The sequence below is a fragment of the Engraulis encrasicolus genome, chromosome 23 (assembly GCF_034702125.1).
Source record: "Engraulis encrasicolus isolate BLACKSEA-1 chromosome 23, IST_EnEncr_1.0, whole genome shotgun sequence".
Classification (NCBI taxonomy): Eukaryota; Metazoa; Chordata; class Actinopteri; order Clupeiformes; family Engraulidae; genus Engraulis; species Engraulis encrasicolus.
Genome location: NC_085879.1, coordinates 18232541 through 18252540, shown reverse-complemented (window position 1 = coordinate 18252540; position 20000 = coordinate 18232541). Strand labels below are relative to the sequence as shown.

The window sequence follows — 20000 nt, the reverse complement described above, 5'->3', positions numbered from 1 at the left end:
GGAGCTCTTCGGGGAGCGGAGAGAGCGTCGGAGAGCGACAATGGGATCAGCGATCCCCGCCTAAACTACAAGGTGATAAAATCGTATCTCGTCGTCGTGCCGTAACCCCAGAGGAGAAAGGAAATGTCCTTATCGGTAGTGTTAACTTCCCCTGACACTGATCTGGCAGCCGAGATCTAATTATCCCAAAGGCTGTCGAGGCCAGATCGTGAAACCAGATCAAAGTTAAATAATGTGCCCTGCCAGGTCCAGACATCAGTTGTAGACTTTGAAAAGTGCACACTCTTCCAACCAAGGCAGAGAAACATCAACAAACACCAACAGTTGGGTCTGTATTGACGATCACTGTGTGTCTGTTTTTCTTGGATGGCAGCCAGCTAGAGTATAAGGTGTCTTGTACTATACTGTAGGTGTAACTCTACATGGTCATTCACCTGTGCAGTCACACCAAATACCCACATTACCCTGTTTTAGCCTAAGGCACCGGCGAAAAACACCTGCTAAATGCCCTAGTCCTCAAGGTACCCTGAGCCAATAAAAACCTAAATATATCACCCTCTGAAGCACATAAAACCACGAAATGAGTTGCATTTAAAAGCTAAGACCCTCCTCTTGCATGGAATGTGTTATTATGTGTGCTCTAACAGTTTTTAATTTGAAAAATCTCAAATGGGCCTGAATGCTGCTTCTATGCCTCTCCAAGTGCCTAGGTCAATCCAGCGCAACCAGCATCGATGGGTTAAATGGATAAGATTCTTTACATGTTCAGACACCCTATGTTCTCAACCACTATCAATATGAAGTAAAATAGAAATATACCAGGTGGCAAAAAGGCTTCAAGGAGACTTCAAGACTCCAAGTTGTTTAATGTCACATTTTGTCTTACTGTTTTGTGTTACATTAAGACAGATTAACAAAAAAATGTGTTAGTACAGGCTGTAAAGTATGTCAGTAATTGTGTTGGCATTGTGTTGAACTAACAGTTTGCTAATTGAACATCTTCAAAGTCTGCCACCTGTGCAGGAGGAAATAACTGCCAACGTTGGGATGCTGGCCATGGAGAAATTAACCAAAGGAACTGATCAGAGGCAGTCTAGCAGATCAAGTGTTTAGGACAAGCAGAGTGGAGGCACACTTGATGCATTTGTCTGAAGTCCAGGCTGCTGACAGCTTTGGCTGGGCCCAGGAGAGAGTCATCTGTAAGGGCCCCCACCAATACATATTTTACAATGTGATGAGGAATGATTCTGGTCCCCCTCAGGGACAGTTTAACCCTTTGTCAGATGTCAGGTGGGTAGAGGAGGGGGAGGAGAAGGAAGAGGGTGGGGTAAAGAGGTGTAAAGTCATAAACTTACTGTATCCGTTGTCCTCCTCTTTCGTCCCATCGATAGTCCCATCAGCCTGAAGCTGTAGATGGAAGCCCTGTCGACTGTACAGCTTCGTCACGATCCCCTTCAACTGGGGCTCTACAGCAGAGAGAGAGAGAGAGAGAGAGAGAGAGAGAGAAAGAGAGAGAGAGAGAGAGAGAGAGAGAGAGAGAGAGAGAGAGAGAGAGAGAGAGAGAGAGAGAAGCAGAAAGCTGTAAACATCAAAGGCTTTCACCACACTCAGTAAATGCAGTTTACGATGAAAAATATGATTATTTTCCTTTTTTAACACCTCACAACAACCATGGAGGGAAAAAATAATGCATCTAGGAATGTGAAAAACAAACATATCCATCTTTGTCACCAATTTCTAATATCCTCTGGACGACCAAACAATTATAGTCAATAACCGGCGAGAACAGCAAAGCAGATGAATCGACCATGAACATACAGTAACTGTTAAAACTGCTGCAAGCCCCCCCTTCAGATCCTCTAGAATATAATTATTTCTGCTTTTGTTTTGTCTTTTTTTATATGTCTATATGAGTCATACTGTATGATGATGAATTAACTTTTTAGTGTTTTAAGTGTTCTCTCTACTTGTGTAGGCTGATACTGTATATTCAGCCATAACTTCCCAAAGACAACAACACAAAATTACAGCTCACAATCAGATTTATTGACTTCACAAGCAGAAACCCATAAAAACAACATACACTGGAAAATGTATCTGAAATGTCTGTCTATTACCCAGGTGGCTGCCTACAATACACTCCACTACATTCATTATGCTAATCACAAAGGGAACATTCAGCAAAATGACAAACCATATTAAATTAATCTGTCTTCATTTCCTCTTTAATTCATATTCCGACAAAGACAGATGTGCAGGCCTAAATAAAATGCAGCATATTTACAATGACAAAGCAGCAAAGCTGGAAAGCTTTTGTGACTTGAAATGCGAGAATAAAACAACAAGAAGCTACAGATGAGACTGATTGCCAGAAGTCTGAGAGAGACTAGAGTCTAGGCTTTTTGTGTGTCTGCATAAAGCTCTAGCATCCTCTCATATCAGACCTGTTTTTCATCATTTCCATCCAAGCCTAGCGAGCTGATAATGGGTACTCATGAGTGGGAGTGTTCAAATGACTGACTGCATTCATTTCCTGCTTCCTGTGTTTGGCTGTCTGACTAAGGAGCGAGTCTGGTCTCTCTAAAGTGCTTTTCTGCGCCTAGTGGGCTTTAGACTCTGACTTTCCCCACTCATTTTGTCACTGATTTGTGCCTTTATTACTTGATAGGACAGTGGAGAACAGACAGGAAATGGCTAGGAGAGAGAGATGGGCAAAAGATTGGCAAATGACCCAGGCCAGAATCGAACCCGGGTTGCCGGTGTAGCTGTCCAGTGACCTACCATTAGAGCCACGGCAGGGCCAACTCATTTCTCAGTCTTGATAAGAGAGTTTATCAAGTAGAAGTAGAGGTAGAAGTAAATTAAAGACTAGCATGTGATATTGTATTATTGTTTCACCACATTCTGCTGTACCCAATGAGTACCTTATATGAGGGTTTTTACTTTTCTTTAACATTTCCTTCATACACCTCTGGTTTTTATTCAGCTTTGAAAAATCGTTGTATTCTAGAAAATCAATTCATTCACTTAACCAGATGTTTGTGCTGTAAGCAAGAGGAGACGGACTAATAATAGGCCTTATGGTTCTGCTTTACCAGGGCAGTTAAGCCAAAAGAGCCTTCTATAAGGAGGTTTACTACTTACGCTGTGTTAACCTGGCTGGTTCAGTCAATATAATCAACCTACTTAGATAGATTACCACACAGGTCCACAGGTCCTAACATCAATGTTCACCGCATCAATGCTCACTACATGTGTGTGTGGAAATCAATGTGCATTGTGCACCGCCGCAATAGGTCTCCTCGTCAAATAAGAGAAAACTACGCACAACACAGAGACATACCAAGGCTCCATATTACCACAATAGGCCTTCTGTCATTAAAGACAAGAAAACAGTGCACGGTGACCATGCAACTCTCAAGCAAAGAGCACTCAGCACTCATCACAACACTTATCAAGAAAATGGCACACAGCAATGGACAGGGCTTCTCCAACACTTCACAATTAAAGGGGTATGCCACTATTTTGGGGCTTAATACAGTTAAAATCGTTGGCCAGGGTTTATAAAGGTGGTTAAGTGTCTTATTTTTCATGTTAAGCGTTGTCTTGCTTTAAGACAAGTTAAAAGAGGGAGTACGTAGCTAAGCTAGTGAAAGTCAATGGATCACTGTAGCATGTAACATACCCCTTTAAGGTGGCCACGTTGACAACAAACACCTACCACCTTCATGAGGTCCCCTGAAAAGATGTTTTAAAAATCCCTTTATTTTGAAAAAAAATTAATTCATGACGTTTCAGTCCAAGACCTTCATCAGGTTTTTTTGTTGTTTTCAAATTGACTTGAGTGCCCCATGGGCCATTTCCTTCTCACCTGCCAGCTGCGTTGAGCGAAAAAACAAACAAACAAACAAACAAACGTTTGTATTCAAGGTCAACGTTTGTATTGCGGATGTAATTTCTAAAGTTGAGTAGGAAAATGTTGCACTAGGCTACTTTTTTCGGGGTGGAACATAGCCTTTCCGACGATTATAGTCAAACCTTCACTGATATCATTGGCTAATCCCCACTCGCCTTGACTAACTGATGTTCTGCTGAGAGAGCCCTTGTCAAAGAAAAGAAATCTACAAACAGCACACAGCTGTACAACAAGAAGAACAACTGCTCTCTTCTGTTGATTTGCATTCTGGACAATAGAGAGTGAATACAGACTGTCCATAAAGGACATCAGTGCTATAAAATTAACTACAAGTGTGGGATCAACCTTCTATTGTTCTCAGTTGAACAATAACATACAGTATATAAGATTGGTCATATACAACAGATCTCCACATCAAAGACAAGAAAACCACCCACTGCACATGACGCACAGCCATACAATACACAACACATCATCAGCACCATTACAGGAGGCCAAATTACACAGCCAACAGTGCTAATTATGACAAATAGCACGCTAGCTACGCTGGCTTCGCAACAGCGACAAGCCTGAGGCCAACCCATATGGTGGGACATAGACACTTACTGTAATGACTCTCTGCTTTGCATTTGAGGAGAAGATTTGTTTGCCTGACTGGGAGAAGTAAGTCTGTGTTTCAGCCTGTTATCTCTGTGCAGGCATTTACTTCTCCAGCCAGCCTTTTGTCTCTTTGTGTGTGTGTGTGTGTGTGTGTGTGTGTGTGTGTGTGTGTGTGTGTGTGTGTGTGTGTGTGTGTGTGTGTGTGTGTGTGTGTGTGTGTGTGTGTGTGTGTGTGTGTATGCGTGTCTGTGCGTGCGCACAGAATTCTGTGTGTGTGTGTGTGTGTGTGTGTGTGTGTGTGTGTGTGTGTGTGTGTGTGTGTGTGTGTGTGTGTGTGTGTGTGTGTGTGTGTGTGGGTTCTTCTTTTAGTCTGTCCATCTAGCTTTCATCTGCTCCCTCTCATGTCCCTCAGCCTTTCACATCCGTCTGTCTGCCTTTTCACATCCACACACACACAAAAGGTTGCCTTGGCGATTGGCAGGCCTCTGGTGTTTTCATTGCAGCCAATACCTGCCTGTCTGCCAACCTTTACTCCGGCACCCAGGAAACGGGCGACCCCTATTCAAAAAACCCTCTGCCTTACCCACAAAGCACTGAAAGGACCGAGAGACACAAGCTCACATTCCAACACCAGCTAACACTTTCCAACACCAGTGAGGATGGACTCGCACTACTAATCCAACTGTGTCGTAATGGATGTTGGGTACATTAAACATCTGAAGGTAGACTAGTATGTTTTTTGCAGGATAGAATAGAATAGAATAGAATCAAATAGAATAGAAAATAATAGCAGGATAGAATAGGACAGGATAGAAGCGAACAAAACTGAATAAAAAAGAAGAGACAAGAAAAAAAAGAAAAGAAAAGAATAGAATAGAAAAGAAAAGAAAAGAGAAGTCTGGTACATTTAACCATTTGTGTGTTGACTTTGTCCTACACCCTGCCACAGCACACCAGTGAACTTGGCCGAGGTCAAGCCCGGTTCAAGACTTGTTTTTTTGTTGAAGATGTTCTAATCACTACTCATCCTGAGTTTGCAGAGAATCTGATGAAGACTGTTGAAGTCGAAACGTAACCCAGCCATGAAATTAAAACAAAAACAACAAAAACGATTTTTAAGTGTGTGGACTCCTCACTCCGAAAATTTGGTTCAAGACTTGGCCACGGTACACATGTAGTGTGACCGGGGCGGTGAGCAGTGGGGATCATGATCCTATTTGTGTCGCTTTTACCCTTATACTTGGAAACATAGCATGCAATTTAGTTCCTTTTGTCAACCCATTACAACACCACTGCTCAGCTCTAATACAGAGTGTTCAGACCAGGCACGCAGCAAAACCACACGGCAGCCTGGTGCGAGTGAAAGGTAACTTCCGTACAGTAGTGTGACAACACCCTCTGACAACAGAATGTAGCCTAAGTGGTGTGTTGCAAAGCATCTACATCTTTTAAAGTGCTGCTATCACTAGCTATTAAAGCCACCTGGGTGAGTCAAGCTTCAGAGGATAAGTCCAGGTGTTGGATTACACGTGTAACGGTGAGCCAGATTAAAAGTGACCCCAGAGAGAATGTGGAGGAGAGAGCACCAGAGCACTGTGAGTGTCTCATAAGGGAAGAAACAGTAGTTAGACCACGATGAAGGAAGACACACTCTCTCTGGAACACACACACCTGATCTGATATTCACACATATGCTGGCTTACAGACAACCCCCCCCCCCACACACACACACACACACACACACACACACACACACACACACACACACACACACACACACACACACACACACACACACACACACACACAGTTGGTCTCTCTCACACGCATTCCGTACACATAATACGAATAGCATGTGCACACACTCACACACACACACACACACACACACACACACACACACACACACACACACACACACACACACACACACACACACACACACACACACACACACACACACACACACACACACACACTTATCAATGGCGACAGTACAGAGAATGGATGGATGCAGTTATTATAATTTAAAGAGATTATAATGCCAGGCAGTGTAAGGGTGATTCTCCACAGGAACAACAGTACTCCTGCCAAGGGGAAGCTGATGTGATGTCGATAAACAATCAAACATCAGGAATGAACTTGGAGAAGTGCGAGCGATACAGGGAGTGTGCCCAACCTCCTACAATGTCTTATGTGGTAGTACGAAAACTTTGAAGCCGTTTTGGCCTTTCTCTGCATGTCTTGACAATTGTTTGCACATCTGTCCTTGTAGTCATATCGGTGCCGTACTCACGATGATCATTTACACAAAGTCCAATTGAACTACTGTGTATGTTTATTCCAACTGTCAGTTGATAAACATGTTTTATGGCATGTTTTACGTTTATGTTTTTTTATTATGTGCACTTTGCCTTAGGGGTGGGCGATATGACGATATTATATCGTGAATCGCGATATTGAGTAAAATATCGTCTCGAATCTGCCAAAGTGGAGAAATCATATAGATCGTCTTGCAGTGAGGATGTTTATTATCAGTATCAGAGTGACGTTTTCTCACTTGTGTTGTTGTCTTAACTTTATTCTTTACATTATTGTATTCCAATTGTACACTTTATGAGAGTATCATCAGTGTGTTAACATTTTATTGACTGCAAATTACAAATTGCAAGTATATGAAAGTTGTTTTTTGTTGTTTTTATTTTTTGGATGGAAGATCGTGATAAAAAATCGGAATCGTGATTTCATGCTAAAAAATCGTGATACAACATTTTTGCCATATCGCCCACCCCTACTTTGCCTTTCTATGATATAAGGTCCTGTCGTTGAGAAGTACTGCTAAGTACAAGCGATGGAGCCAGGGACTGTAGTGAAGGAAGCAGACGGAGACTGCCACTGCCGCCACATCATCAAACACACAAACACAAACACACACACACACACACACGCACAGACAGACACACACACACACAAACACGCACACATACACACGCACGCACACGCACGCACACACACAGACAAGACACACACACGTGTATTACATAATGTGCACTCCTGGCTGCCTCTACGGTCCCCGCCGCCCTCCCGGCTGCAAGACTACAGACGCCGAGCCGACTGCCCGAGTACTACGTACTCCTACACCTAGTTGCAGCATTGGGATGGGCGTATGAACCATTTGATACAAAGACATCACTTTCCAGGTTTGGGGTTGAATTCATCAAACCATGTTAGGTGTGGCAATCTATCTACACACACACGCACATGCACACACGTGAATGGGCACACACAGACGCCACATTCACACAGACACAGACACACACAAACACACATATGTGCGCGTGACAGACACATAGAGAGGCACACATAAACACACACACACACACACATACACACAAACACACAGGTTCGACGGCGCACCCCTGGCTATTATATCACACGGGATGAACGGAACAGCCGAACACCACTGCCTTTTTCCTCCCAAAAACAGAGCAACGGGTGGGAGTTGGAGGGTGAGAGGGTTGTGTGTAAGGACAGGTGGAAGTGGATGTGGTTTAGGAGATGAAAAGTTACATGAAAAGACAATGAGTGACGTGAAATCACATCACTCAGGTTTTTGAGAGGTGTGGACATGCACCTATGCAGATATGCATGCACACAAACACGTGCACTCTCACACACACACACACACACACACGCATGCACAAACACACACAGATGCAAATACACAAATTCTCTCATGTGTGTGTGGGGTGGGGGTACTTGACGTGTGTACATGTACTGTAACAGTAAGAGGTTACTATAACTTAAAATGCTACGCCAATTATCATATTTTAATTGATATTCTATGTAGTGAGCAATTATTTTGTTTCTGATTTATAACTACCTACAGCAGCTTGACAAGTAGGCTAATAATAAGAATGGGGAAATTGAAGTGAAGCACGTAGGATTTTTTACTCTGTGATGGGCAGAAGGAACAGTGCAATGAGTATTACAAACAGAGGAAGAAAGAGAATATAAAAAACAATGCTGTGCATGTCAAGGTGCTCTCCCACACAAAACCTGCTTTGCTGCCTTTCAATTGTTTTCCCATTTCCCTTGGGAGCAAGGCAAAGTGGATAGAAAGACAGAAAACTAAAGTAGCCTAGGTTTTTTGTGAAATCCTGCTATTTGCTCTAGTGCCCAAAATGCCTTTTAGTGAGGCTCCCTTTGTTGTTTTTCCTCTCACTGAAACTGTAAAAACTTAGGGTGAATGGAGATGTGTTATAAAAACTACAGACGTTAGTGGGGGAGCGTCATGCATAGTAAAATGCATGATTTAGCAGAAAGGCTGTCACTACTCTTAAACAATTTAGCAAAATACCGTAAAACTCATTATTGCATTCGTTTTCTGTGCATGTTATTTCAAAGCAGTCGTGAAGCAAAAACGATAAAATGAGTTAAACTAAACGTGACGATGCATGAGTGAGATGACGGCGTGGATGCACTGTGAACATTATCAAGAGCACACCTGGTCGTCTTCTTCTCCTCTTCTTGGAACTGAAGAGTTTGACACGGGAGAAAACGCTTAGCCTGCTCGGCTTTTCACTCGCTCCCTTTGTCCCTTTACTTGGACTGTTCACGCAGCGGCAGGCGTTGGACTTCTCCCTCTCCCTCGCTTGTCTCTTCTGCCGAATCAGGGAGCTGGCGATCGCCGCAGCCATGACCAGAGCACGTCGGTGGTGGTCCAAATAAAACTTCCAGATTCTCTCCCTACAGGATAATGTGTTTTGTTTTGAGAGATCCTGGCTTTACGCACCTTGTCGGCGCTCAAATGCACCACACAGTCATTGTTGTTGTATCTCTTTTTCCAAACGTCGTGATAAATTCTTGAAACAGAGAACATGTGACATCAAAATAGTTCAAATACTTCCTCAAGATTAAAATGTCATCTTCAATGCATGCGTTCGCGACAATGCATTACTGTGCAATCGAAAAAGTATTGAGAACCGTGAACATGTTCAGGAGAGCGCGGGCAGAATTAGAATACTGCAGCGGGAGCCAACGGTCTCCCGTGAACTCTATTCCATTATCCGAGCATCACAACTAATCACACGCTACCCCAAAAGCTTGAAAACGATCAGCACCATCCTCTTTCTCCCACCAAGGCTAAGAAAAAAGTCAATACTCCTGGGGACTTCACGTGTAGTGCGCGTGGACACACCTGTTAGCAAATAAAGGACAGGGCGCAACCATCGTCGCGTGATGTTTGAGTTGTTCCTGATGTAAGTTGATGATTCCCGCGCAATGAAGAAGGCACAAGATAAGGCTGATAAACAACTCCTATAACTTGCAGTCCTTCTCTCGTCCTATCGCTGGCGATGTCACGTTACAGGGCACAGTGAATAGCTTGGAGGAATGAGCTTGGAATAAAAAACGCGCTGTCTTGGGGGACCGAGGCAGAGGATTGCGCTGAGAATTTGTAGAAGAGAACCGCGAGGGGGTGTGAGGAGTGAGGAGAGAGAACTGATAACACGTCATCAGGAGATTCCGCCAGTGCACCCCCATATAATGACTCCCATAACACAGATGCAGCGTTCTGTAGGCATGGCTACTCTTTTGGAAAAGGATGAAAATAATGAATAACCAACGCTGTACTAGGTTATGCAATATACAACGGCCTACACATTGCAACGTATAGTTTTAAACATGCATATAAACACATACAGTATGTTTCATATACCGAATAGCTTCTGGAATAGGAAATGGTATGACTAGGATTTTTTACTTATTAGATCATGTCACGCAAAAATAATGAAGGGACAGGCCGTGCAATGTGCTGCAGGAAACTCGATCCCAACCTGCGTATAGCAGCGAGTAAGTGAGGACACCCAAACAAACATGACCGAGGTAATTAAGCAGACAGCTGAGGAGCTTGGTGACTGATAGCATAAGGACCAAATGTCCCTGCACTGTTCAATAACAGACTTTTAAACGGTGCAACGTTTGTAGGGGAAACCCTACCAGCTACTTTAATTGCGCTATACGAGAAGAAACATTGATTTTGACTGGTGTCACTGTGAGTATGCTACACTTGTAGTAAAAAGGTAGCAAAGGAAGGATATTTATCACATAGGACTTGTCATGACGGAGGGGGCACACAGCCAAGCCCTGGGTGTTAATGGCGTGATGTAATTCACAAACGTAAGACGCACCCATCAAGTAGGCCACTCTGACTTGGGGATAATTCGTCATGTATTTAGGGTAATATTGTGAATAGACATTTGCATTTGGTATTTGGCACGGCACGGGAGAAGTCGAGCAACACAAGTGGAGAGCAATGCATTGGACATGACTCCTGGCACTTTCATCTCACACATGTCGCATCTAACAAAATCTGGAAAAGTGCAATCTGTTCTTGCCGGCAACTTAGTTTTTACAGACATTGTTAGCCATTGACGAGATATAGTACAGGTAGCTTTTAGTAATGTCATGATTTCATAACATCACAGAGCCCACCAGTCATCAAAAAGTCGCTGCGAAACCGGTGCGTAGAGACCGCACCCTACAGTGAAACTAGCGGCCCGCGCAGCCGGAGCCGTCCTCTCCAGCAGCGCTCATCAGCAGCGGCGGCCTCCCTCTGCCGGGCTCCTACTGCCGCGGCTCCTACAGCACGTCTATATGTGCTCCAGCCTGGTCACATCGCCCCATGCTTTACGAGAACAAAAGCTCAGCCGGTGGTGCCACCTGCTGTCTGTAGCCTGCGATCAAAATTACAGCCTACGGCACACGCACAGCAGCCAGCCGTGTATGCAGCAGTGGGAGAGGTAGGCTATGACTATGTGTGGAACGTAGTGAAATACCGGTACATGACTATGGGATTTTTACACTTTCAGACGTTTTTCCAAAGTTTTAAATCTACTTTAGGCAGCTTGGATAAATTATATGCCTATATTTCTTCTGGGCAATTGTAAAGAGCGCATTTCTTAGACTGATTCAGCAAAATGTACCATGGTTAGAAACCACCCAATGCAAAGGCCAAAACAATAAACAATGGTATATGTTTTAATGAAATACGGTAGAGAGAAAGGCTACAGTTGTGCGAGTAAGAAGAATAATGATATAATGAAGAAGAATGATAACGCAGCACCAAGCCGAAAAAGACTGGTGATAACGGAACACTCATAACAGTCAGTAATTGTCTGGTCTTATAATATCGGTGAAACACTCCAGTCGACTCCTGTGTCACATCCCAGGGAGAGAAATAGAAAGCTTCTTTTAAGTTTCCGTTACCGTAACAAAGGCAAGAAGGTCAAAACGGGCCTGCATGTTACATAGGCTACATACGATTCAGCACCATGGACAGTTCCCGGTTTCATTCTAGCTTCAAAATGGGCCATTATTCTACAACACTTGTCATTACACCATAAATTAGCTAAATTAATTTCCATTCTGGATGACAAACTAAATAACAAACAAACCCACCAGAGGAAAAACGTAAAACTCAGCCTACCTGATGTAGATTTTCTCAAAGGAAATGTCATGGTCATTTTGGTGTCGCCAGAAACAAACGTTTACAAGTTGCTTCTCAAAAAGCCCAAACAATCCTCAAAGAGCAGAGAGAGAGAGAAAGCGAGAGAAGATGCTGCTAAGTTTGAAGCATATCCAAAGTAGGTATCCTCAGAGGCAGGAACGAGAAGCCACTCTAGGCGGGGCCGGCTTGTACTCTCTCAGATCATTAAAGGACATTAGTGATTCGCTATTATGACTAAAACGGCCATTAAAGATTCATGTGGGCCAGCCTCTGTTGATCCGGCAAACACAAGGGCGTGTGTTCACTAAACTGCGGCGCGCTCTTGGCGTGGTGGTCCGAAGGAAGAGAGCAATCAGAAGAGGCTGCCCCTGAAATTGTGCTGCTGCTTCCTACTCAGGGAGCATATTTTCCTCTCAGATTACAAAAACTGGCTGTAAAGCGATCCTCTAATGCGCCGTGTAAACCAGTTAGGCCGGCCCTTCCATTTTCATCTGAAAAAGCATCATCCTACTAACTGTACATCAGCAGATGACACTACACATTAGTGTAAGCATAACCTTGATCCTGCTCTAAACTTCAAACAGTAAGATTTTACAATTTTATTTTTAGACCAAGGCTTTTGGTAGCCTTGGCCAACTTGTTGCATTGTAGAGCAGCAATTTTTTTTTTACCTCTTTGGAATTAGTTTTAAAATTTGTGTTGGTTAGGAACAAAGTCGGCAAACCAATGAATTATCATGAAGGCCTAATTTAGCCAATCTGGAACAGAAATGCTTGGAAATGCATCAGTGCAAGTGCATTAGTGCATCAGTGCAGAAAAAGTGGTGCACAATGGGTATTTTTATATGTATGTATTTACCCACAGGAAACAGCCACATCTCTCAGTACAATCTGATTTTCAAAAAAAGGGACAAATGTCATCTTTACGGTAGTTAACTTGGCCAAAAACTGACCCTGCTGTGGCCCAACAGTAGGGGACTGGGTTACTATGCCGGCGACCCGGGTTCGATTCCAGCTCAGGTCATTTGCTGAGCCTACCTTCTCTCTCCCCACTCATTTTCTGTCTCTCCTCCACTGTCCTGTCAAAAATAAAGTTAAAAAGCCCTAAAAAAACAACACCTTGGCCAAAAACTACAACTACAACACAACCACTTAAGTTTCCGCCACTAGATGGCGATATGTGACCTGTTTCTTGTGACCACTATGTACAGCTCCCTAGAAGCACTTTTATGATTCAGGAAAAGGCATTCCAGAGAAATATCTTCCCCAGTGGTCTATGTGAATACAGGATAGAGACATGATCCCCCACTAACTTCAAACCTTCTCTGAGAGGTTGTGTGACTATACCAAATAGAGAAACACACACACACACACACACGTGCGCACGCCCGCGCCTGCGCCCGCGCACCACACACACACGTGCACGGCACCGCGCCACGCGCCCCCCCCCCACACACACACACACACAATATTCCCACCCGTATGAGATGGAAACAAAGATATGCAAGGCTAGAATATGCATTGATGTAAGGAAAATGCACAGCCAGGATGAGGGGAAAAGGAACGGATGGGCAACATTGATTGGCTACATTCATAAACGGGAAAAGATATTGACAGCAACATCATGTGGCGAGACATTGTCATGAATCTGTGTTCCTTCAATATTTTTTTCACTCTGAATCGATATCTATGGGTGGTAAACAATACCTTACTGCAGTTTCTTATTTTTACTTACACGAAAAACAGATGGAGAGCATAATGTGAGCACACATGCTTTTGGTCAGGCTACTGTATATGGATATGAACATGATGCATTGACATTTGAAAACAGCTTTTAGTTTATTATACCATCAGCAGCATGGAATAAGTCATCACAACCGTCTTCGTAGCCCCTTAATGCGCGCCGTACCTCCAGTGGCACGCTGTATTAGAGTAGAGTAGAGTAGAGTAACTTTATTGATCCCCAGGGGGAAATTCAGGTATCCAGTAGCTTACATAAATACACAAATACACAAAAGCCCACATGGACATTTCAAGACAAAAATAAACACAGGAATAGTCATCAGGGTGGGGAAAATAAAATAAAATAATAGAGATAAATGTAGAAAAGGTAATTGTGCAAAAAGACATTCTGTGAGTTGGGATAGACCAAAGCAGAAAAAAAAAAAAAAAAAAAAAAAAACATACTCTGTCAGTTAAGGTAGACAACAAGTGTTGATGGATACATCTATGATATAGTATAGTATGTAGAAGTAGGCAGTGTACAGAGTATGATAGGGGTTGAACATTCTTACAATGTCACAGTAAAGTACAGGTAAGTGTTTTAGGCAAGCACACACACACACACACCACACACACACACACACACACACACACACACAAAGAGGTTCCCCAGTAACTGGGCCAGCTCCGACAGATCACAGTCTTTGCTTGTGGTAAGCAGGAAAAACAAGTATGTCCAGTGGTCAAGGGTCAAAAGTTCCTTAGTGCAGTTATTGGACAGCACACGCACACGCACACGCACACACACACACACACACACACACACACACACACACACACACACACACACACACACACACACCAAGAGGTTTCCCGGGCTGGGCCAGCTCTGGCATCTCAGGCAGTCCAGTCCCCTATGATGATGTTCTTCTGTCCTTCTGTGTGTTGTTAAACAGCTGAATTGCCCATGGGACAAAGGACTTCCTTAGTCTGTCAGTCCTGCAGGTGAAAGCACGGAGTCTGTGGCTGAACAGACTCAGTTGGTTAGTGAAGGTGGCGTTAAGGGGGTGATGCTGATTGTCCATAATAGAGTCTAGTCTGCTCAGTGTTCTGCTCTCGGTTATTGAGGTGAGTGTCTCCAGTTCCATGCCCACCACTGATCCCGCCTTCCTCACCAGTCTGTCAAGGCGTCCAGCATCTCTCTTCCTGATGCTTCCTCCCCAGCACGTCGCAGCAAAGAAGAGCACGCTGGCCATGACAGACTGGTAGAACATAAGCAGAAGTCGGCTGCAGACATTGAAGGACCTCAGCCTTCTGAGGAAATAGAGCCTGCTTTGGCCTTTCCTGTAGAGTGCATCTGAGTTTGTGGACCAGTCCAGTTTATTGTCGAGGTGCACTCCTAGGTACTTGTAAGTGCTGACAGTCTCCACTTTCTCTCCCCCAATAGAGACAGGCACCAAGGGTGGGTATTAGTCATTGAAATGTAACTACCATAGCACTACAAAACTATGACACAACACAGGCCCTTTAGTAATGCACCACAACTTGGTCATTACCATACTGGTAACAACAAATGTATAAAGCCGCGTCTTAAGGGGCTAAATATCATCTGCATTTGTAAAGTACATTTCACACAAAAGATGCTCTGTGCTCTTCATAGTTTGACAGTGAAGCACAGGGCAGACACACACATGGCATAAGCTGTTATAGTCCAGTAGCACACCAGTTATACTGTAATAACAAGGCTTACGGTATCTCAGGAATAGTCAGTCCTAACTCAACATTTCAAGTCATAATGCATTGTTATTGTTGCACCATCAAGGTTAGTATTTTACTCACAAACACCGGACGGAAATGTTATGTCTTGGAAATGTTATGTCTAAGAAATGTTATGTCTAGGATTTGTTATGTCTAGGCAATGTTATGTGTAAGTGCTCATGGTAGTATGGAGAGAGTGCTCCATTAGTGTCACATATAGTCCCTGAAGCCACTTGGGTGGTGTGCAACCTCACTTTTCACGCCATCCCTTTACATCTTCACATTACATTACATCATACACCACCAGATGGTTTCATCTAAAGGCATTTACAGTTATTTGCCCTCAAGGCTTGGTTACAGCAATATGGGGTTAGAGGTCTACTAGATGCTTGATGACACTTCAGCCATGGACACTTCAGCAGACCACTCAGCCACCCACCCACAATCTACTGCCAGCTGGACCCATGAGATTCAATGAAACTATATGCTAACTTCGAGGAGAAAACTGCACTGCCAGACTCAGATAACAGCTGTAAGAACAGGACAATGGTACAAGTCAATCATTTAACTCAAGGGGAGATGTAAAAAGAGCTTATTTCCAGAAATGGTTAAGTATCACTTTAACCCTGCTCTGACCCCTATGAGAAAGCCAGTGACATTCATTGTGGGCCTTTGTGATGTTTATATCCATTGGGTCGAGTATGTAGAAGTGTGCATGTCTGCTACAATACGGTTTCACAATTACGTATTTTTTTGGCAGCTTAGTGCCAAAACGTCAACATACTTAAAGAGGATATGAAGCAGTAATATAGGTGTCTATAACACCAGTAAGATAAGCCTGAAATTTAAGCCGTTAATAAAAAATAAAGCACAAACACGTAACGTGTCTGTTAACGTTTCTAGCGTGTGACGTCACACAAATGGTACTATAATATTCTAATGCATATATGATAGTAATGAATTAAACATTGAGCCTTGCGTGGCTGATTATGAGCTCAATCCAATTAAGCAATAATACGTGTTTGGGTGAGACAGAACAAATATGAGGCTGAGGCAGGTAGGCCAGACATCCCATCCCAAGAGTTATGAAACCATGTCCATGAGCAATGACAGATGCATGCATTTGAGCGCACAGTGACGGGCTGTGAGATACTAATAGCAGACAAGATGATCACCATGTAAAAGTAGCTGCGTTTCCCCCATTTTTTAAGACCTCACTGAATGCACTGAATGTGCAACATAAACACAATAACTATGAGCCAAATCTCACTGAATCCGTAAACAACATTCACATGAAGCCACAGGTAAACAAGCCTACTAGCCTAATGTTTGCTAAGATGACAAGTCGCTAACAAACTTTGTTATAAGCCAACATGATCACTACTGAAGTGTGAAACTTTAAAGAGGCAATGTTGTGCTCATCTTCTATACACTGAAAACAATGAAACTGGAAAGCTGCACTGACGTTCAAGGCATATGGGCTGGGGGCCCTTGTAAAACTTTGTAGAAAAACATTGATAGGATCCATGGAGGGGCTCTTTGCCAATACTAGGTCCTCAGAATTGTCCTCTACGTCGCCCACTCACTCTTTGTGCCCTGGCGCCTGTACTTTCATACCAGGGTATCAGTGGATGAGATATACAGTTATCTCCCAGTGTCCACATACACACGCGTGTACGCACGCACACATGCACGCGCGCACACACACACACAGACACAGATACAGATACACACACACACACACACACACACACACTGGTACTGGAGAGCAGTGATGAGAGGTAGCAAGAGTGTGTGCTTGTGTGTATGCTTGCGCAGGTGTATGTGTGTGTGTGTGTGTGTGTGTGTGTGTGTGTGTGTGTGTGTGTGTGTGTGTGTGTGTGTGTGTGTGTGTGTGTGTGTGTGTGTGTGTGTGTGTGTGTGTGTGTGTGTGTGTGTGTGTGTGTGTGCTTCAGGCTAGAGGTGTGTGACTTGGGAGCAGCACAGGTCCGCAGGTCCGCCTCTGGTGCTGCCCTCATTTGGCTCTCTTGCCCTCAGCACAAGGTCCTTGTCGAGAAACCAATTACAGAAGGGGAGGAGGGATGGAGGGAGAGAGAGAGAGAGAGAGAGAGAGAGAGAGAGAGAGTTTAGAGGACAACTTAGAAAGATAAGAGACCGGCATAGATGAAGAGAGGAAGAGAAGAGAGCTAAAGAGAAAAAGGAAGAGAGAAACTGAGAGAGAGAGTTGTACTGGCTGCCCGTCTGTCTGGCGCTATCTTAGGGTCCCCTGTGTCCCATAGAGTCACCTGGCCCCAGATAATGATGGAAGAGAGAGACCAAGAAGAGAGCAACAGAGAGACAGAGAGAGAGAGAGAAAGAGAGAGAGACAGAAAGAGAACGAGAACGAGAATGAGAACGAGAACGAGAGCGTCAGAAACAGAGATGGGAGGCAGTGAGAGGCCGAGAGAGGCAGAGAAGAGTGGGAGAGAAAGACAGAGACAGGGAAGAAGGGATGAGAGAAAGAGAATGAAAGAGAGAGAGAGAGAGAGAATGACAGAGAGAGAGAGAGGAAGAGAGAGAGAGAGAGAGCGAGAGAGAGAGAGAGAGAGAATGGCAGAGAAAGAGAAAGAAAGATGGAGAGATGGAAACAAGAAAGAGAGCAGCCTCCATCCTGCCGCTGTCTCCAGTCACCTGGCCTGGGGTAATGATGCCGATTGCCTCAGAGTGGCCCTCACTGACAGGTCCTGAGGGGACGCCCACGGCAACACAAACACTCTGCTCTGCCTGGAGCAACCTCCACAGCATCAGCACCAGCCCAGCTCATCACAGCACACACTGTGTTCAGTGGCTCAGCTTCGCCAATGCAAAATGGCTGTTTTGTTGCCGTCTTTTGATAACACATACAGTAGTAGTTGGTTGAAAAGAAGCTTGTTAAGACGTTGCTGCAGGCTATTCATAGGAAATAGTGGCAGTTTGTGGAAGTCGAAGGCTGATATGGCCTATTCATTCATTCATTCATTCATTCATTCATGAGCAATAATGTGCAGTGGTGGCTATTGTCTGTCACTGTTGGTGTATTTCATTGAGAGACAATAGTTCGTAGCTGTTGCATCATAGGTCTGTCTGGACTTCATTCATTCAGCAATAATAAAGAGTAGGGGCTATCGTCTGTAGTTGTTGCCATATTTTGCTGTATTAGAGGGTAGATTGTGGCTGTTGCATCAAAGCCAGTAATAGGAGATTGGGTCTGGCCTATTTGTCCAGCAAGGTTGCATGGTACACTCTGTACAATCTGTACACTCATGGAATACTGTATGTTCTGAATCTACATTTTGAATAATGATAACGCAAAATATGTTGTGATGGAGTGACCATCACTAGAGTTGTGGGTGTGTTCTGACTAACATTCCAACGAGCCTGGCTCTTTGGTGTAGCGGTCAGAGCCCCAGTTTACTACCCCAGAAGGTCCGGGTTTGAGTCCCAGCTGGGCAACTCTACTCCCCTTCGCTACAATTTTTTTTTTTTTTCTCTGCTCATCCACTCTGCATTGCCTAGTAGCCATAGCGTATGATATGACTGCGGCCTCTTTTGCCAATTGACCTCATTCTGGTTGACATGCCCATTTTCAGAATTGCTCGACAGCAGTGCCACTTTCAGGGAAGCCGGCAGTGGGGGACAAAGGGGTCAGTTGTCCCAGGCACGGGTAGAGAGGCGGCCCAGGATTCGGTCCTCATTACATTGCATATATTGAGTGTGGGGCCATTTCAGATGACTTTTTCCGGGGCCCTGCCACTGTAATGTCGAGGAGCTTATGCTGTGTCATGAACAGAAAATATATCAGGTCAAACATTAGCGGAGTGCTTCCTTTACCATTGTGATGAGATGACAATTCAATGAGAAGCTATCAATGTTGGCTACTTTTTAAGATGATATTGGGAGTTTGAGAGTGCAAAAGGATTACTATGTTCATTAATACATGTTTCCAGGAAACCCATTTATGGGTGGATTATTCATGATTGTGTAGTCATTCTCGTATCAGCGATGATACCCCTATGAGTCATTGAATGGCATCAAGTGTCACTGTAGCAGCCTCATAAGTGACATCCTGGCAATTACAGGGTCTTCCTGGACACAACACGATGTGTGGAAAGGAAGGAAGTGATTCATTGGCGAAGAATAAATCCCAGGAAAAGGCAGGATGCATGCGACAAAAGGATGCATTCTGGGTAGCTGACAAGGTCGAACAAAGGGGTCGGTTGTCCCCAGCCAAGGGAGAGGGAGGACCCAGAATTGAGCCCTCATTATACAGTATGTATTGGGTGGGCAGCCCTTCCAGATGACTTTGCCCTGGGCCCAGCCAAAATGGTCAGCGTCCTTGGATGTATTTACCAATGCGTCAATCATAACCTCCTATTTCCTATTATAGATCTGCTCCTAGCGCCTTCTTCTTGGAAATAAACCTTTGACCTTTCTTGTATTATCTTGCCCTTTTCATATTTATATGCACTCATTTATA

General features: G+C 44.0%; 1 protein-coding gene across 4 annotated transcripts in view; it reads right to left on the bottom strand.

The window, feature by feature from the left end:
* Positions 1–20000, bottom strand: part of fgf13a (fibroblast growth factor 13a) — a 247490-nt gene that overhangs the window by 58299 nt on the left and 169191 nt on the right. For 3 of the 4 annotated variants that reach the window (XM_063190495.1, XM_063190496.1, XM_063190498.1), the window contains one exon: positions 1356–1466. In XM_063190495.1, coding sequence (XP_063046565.1) covers positions 1356–1466 — 111 coding nt within the window. Of the gene's footprint in view, positions 1–1355; positions 1467–9023; positions 9217–20000 lie in introns of those variants that run through there. The other variant, XM_063190497.1, reaches the window with a different exon arrangement.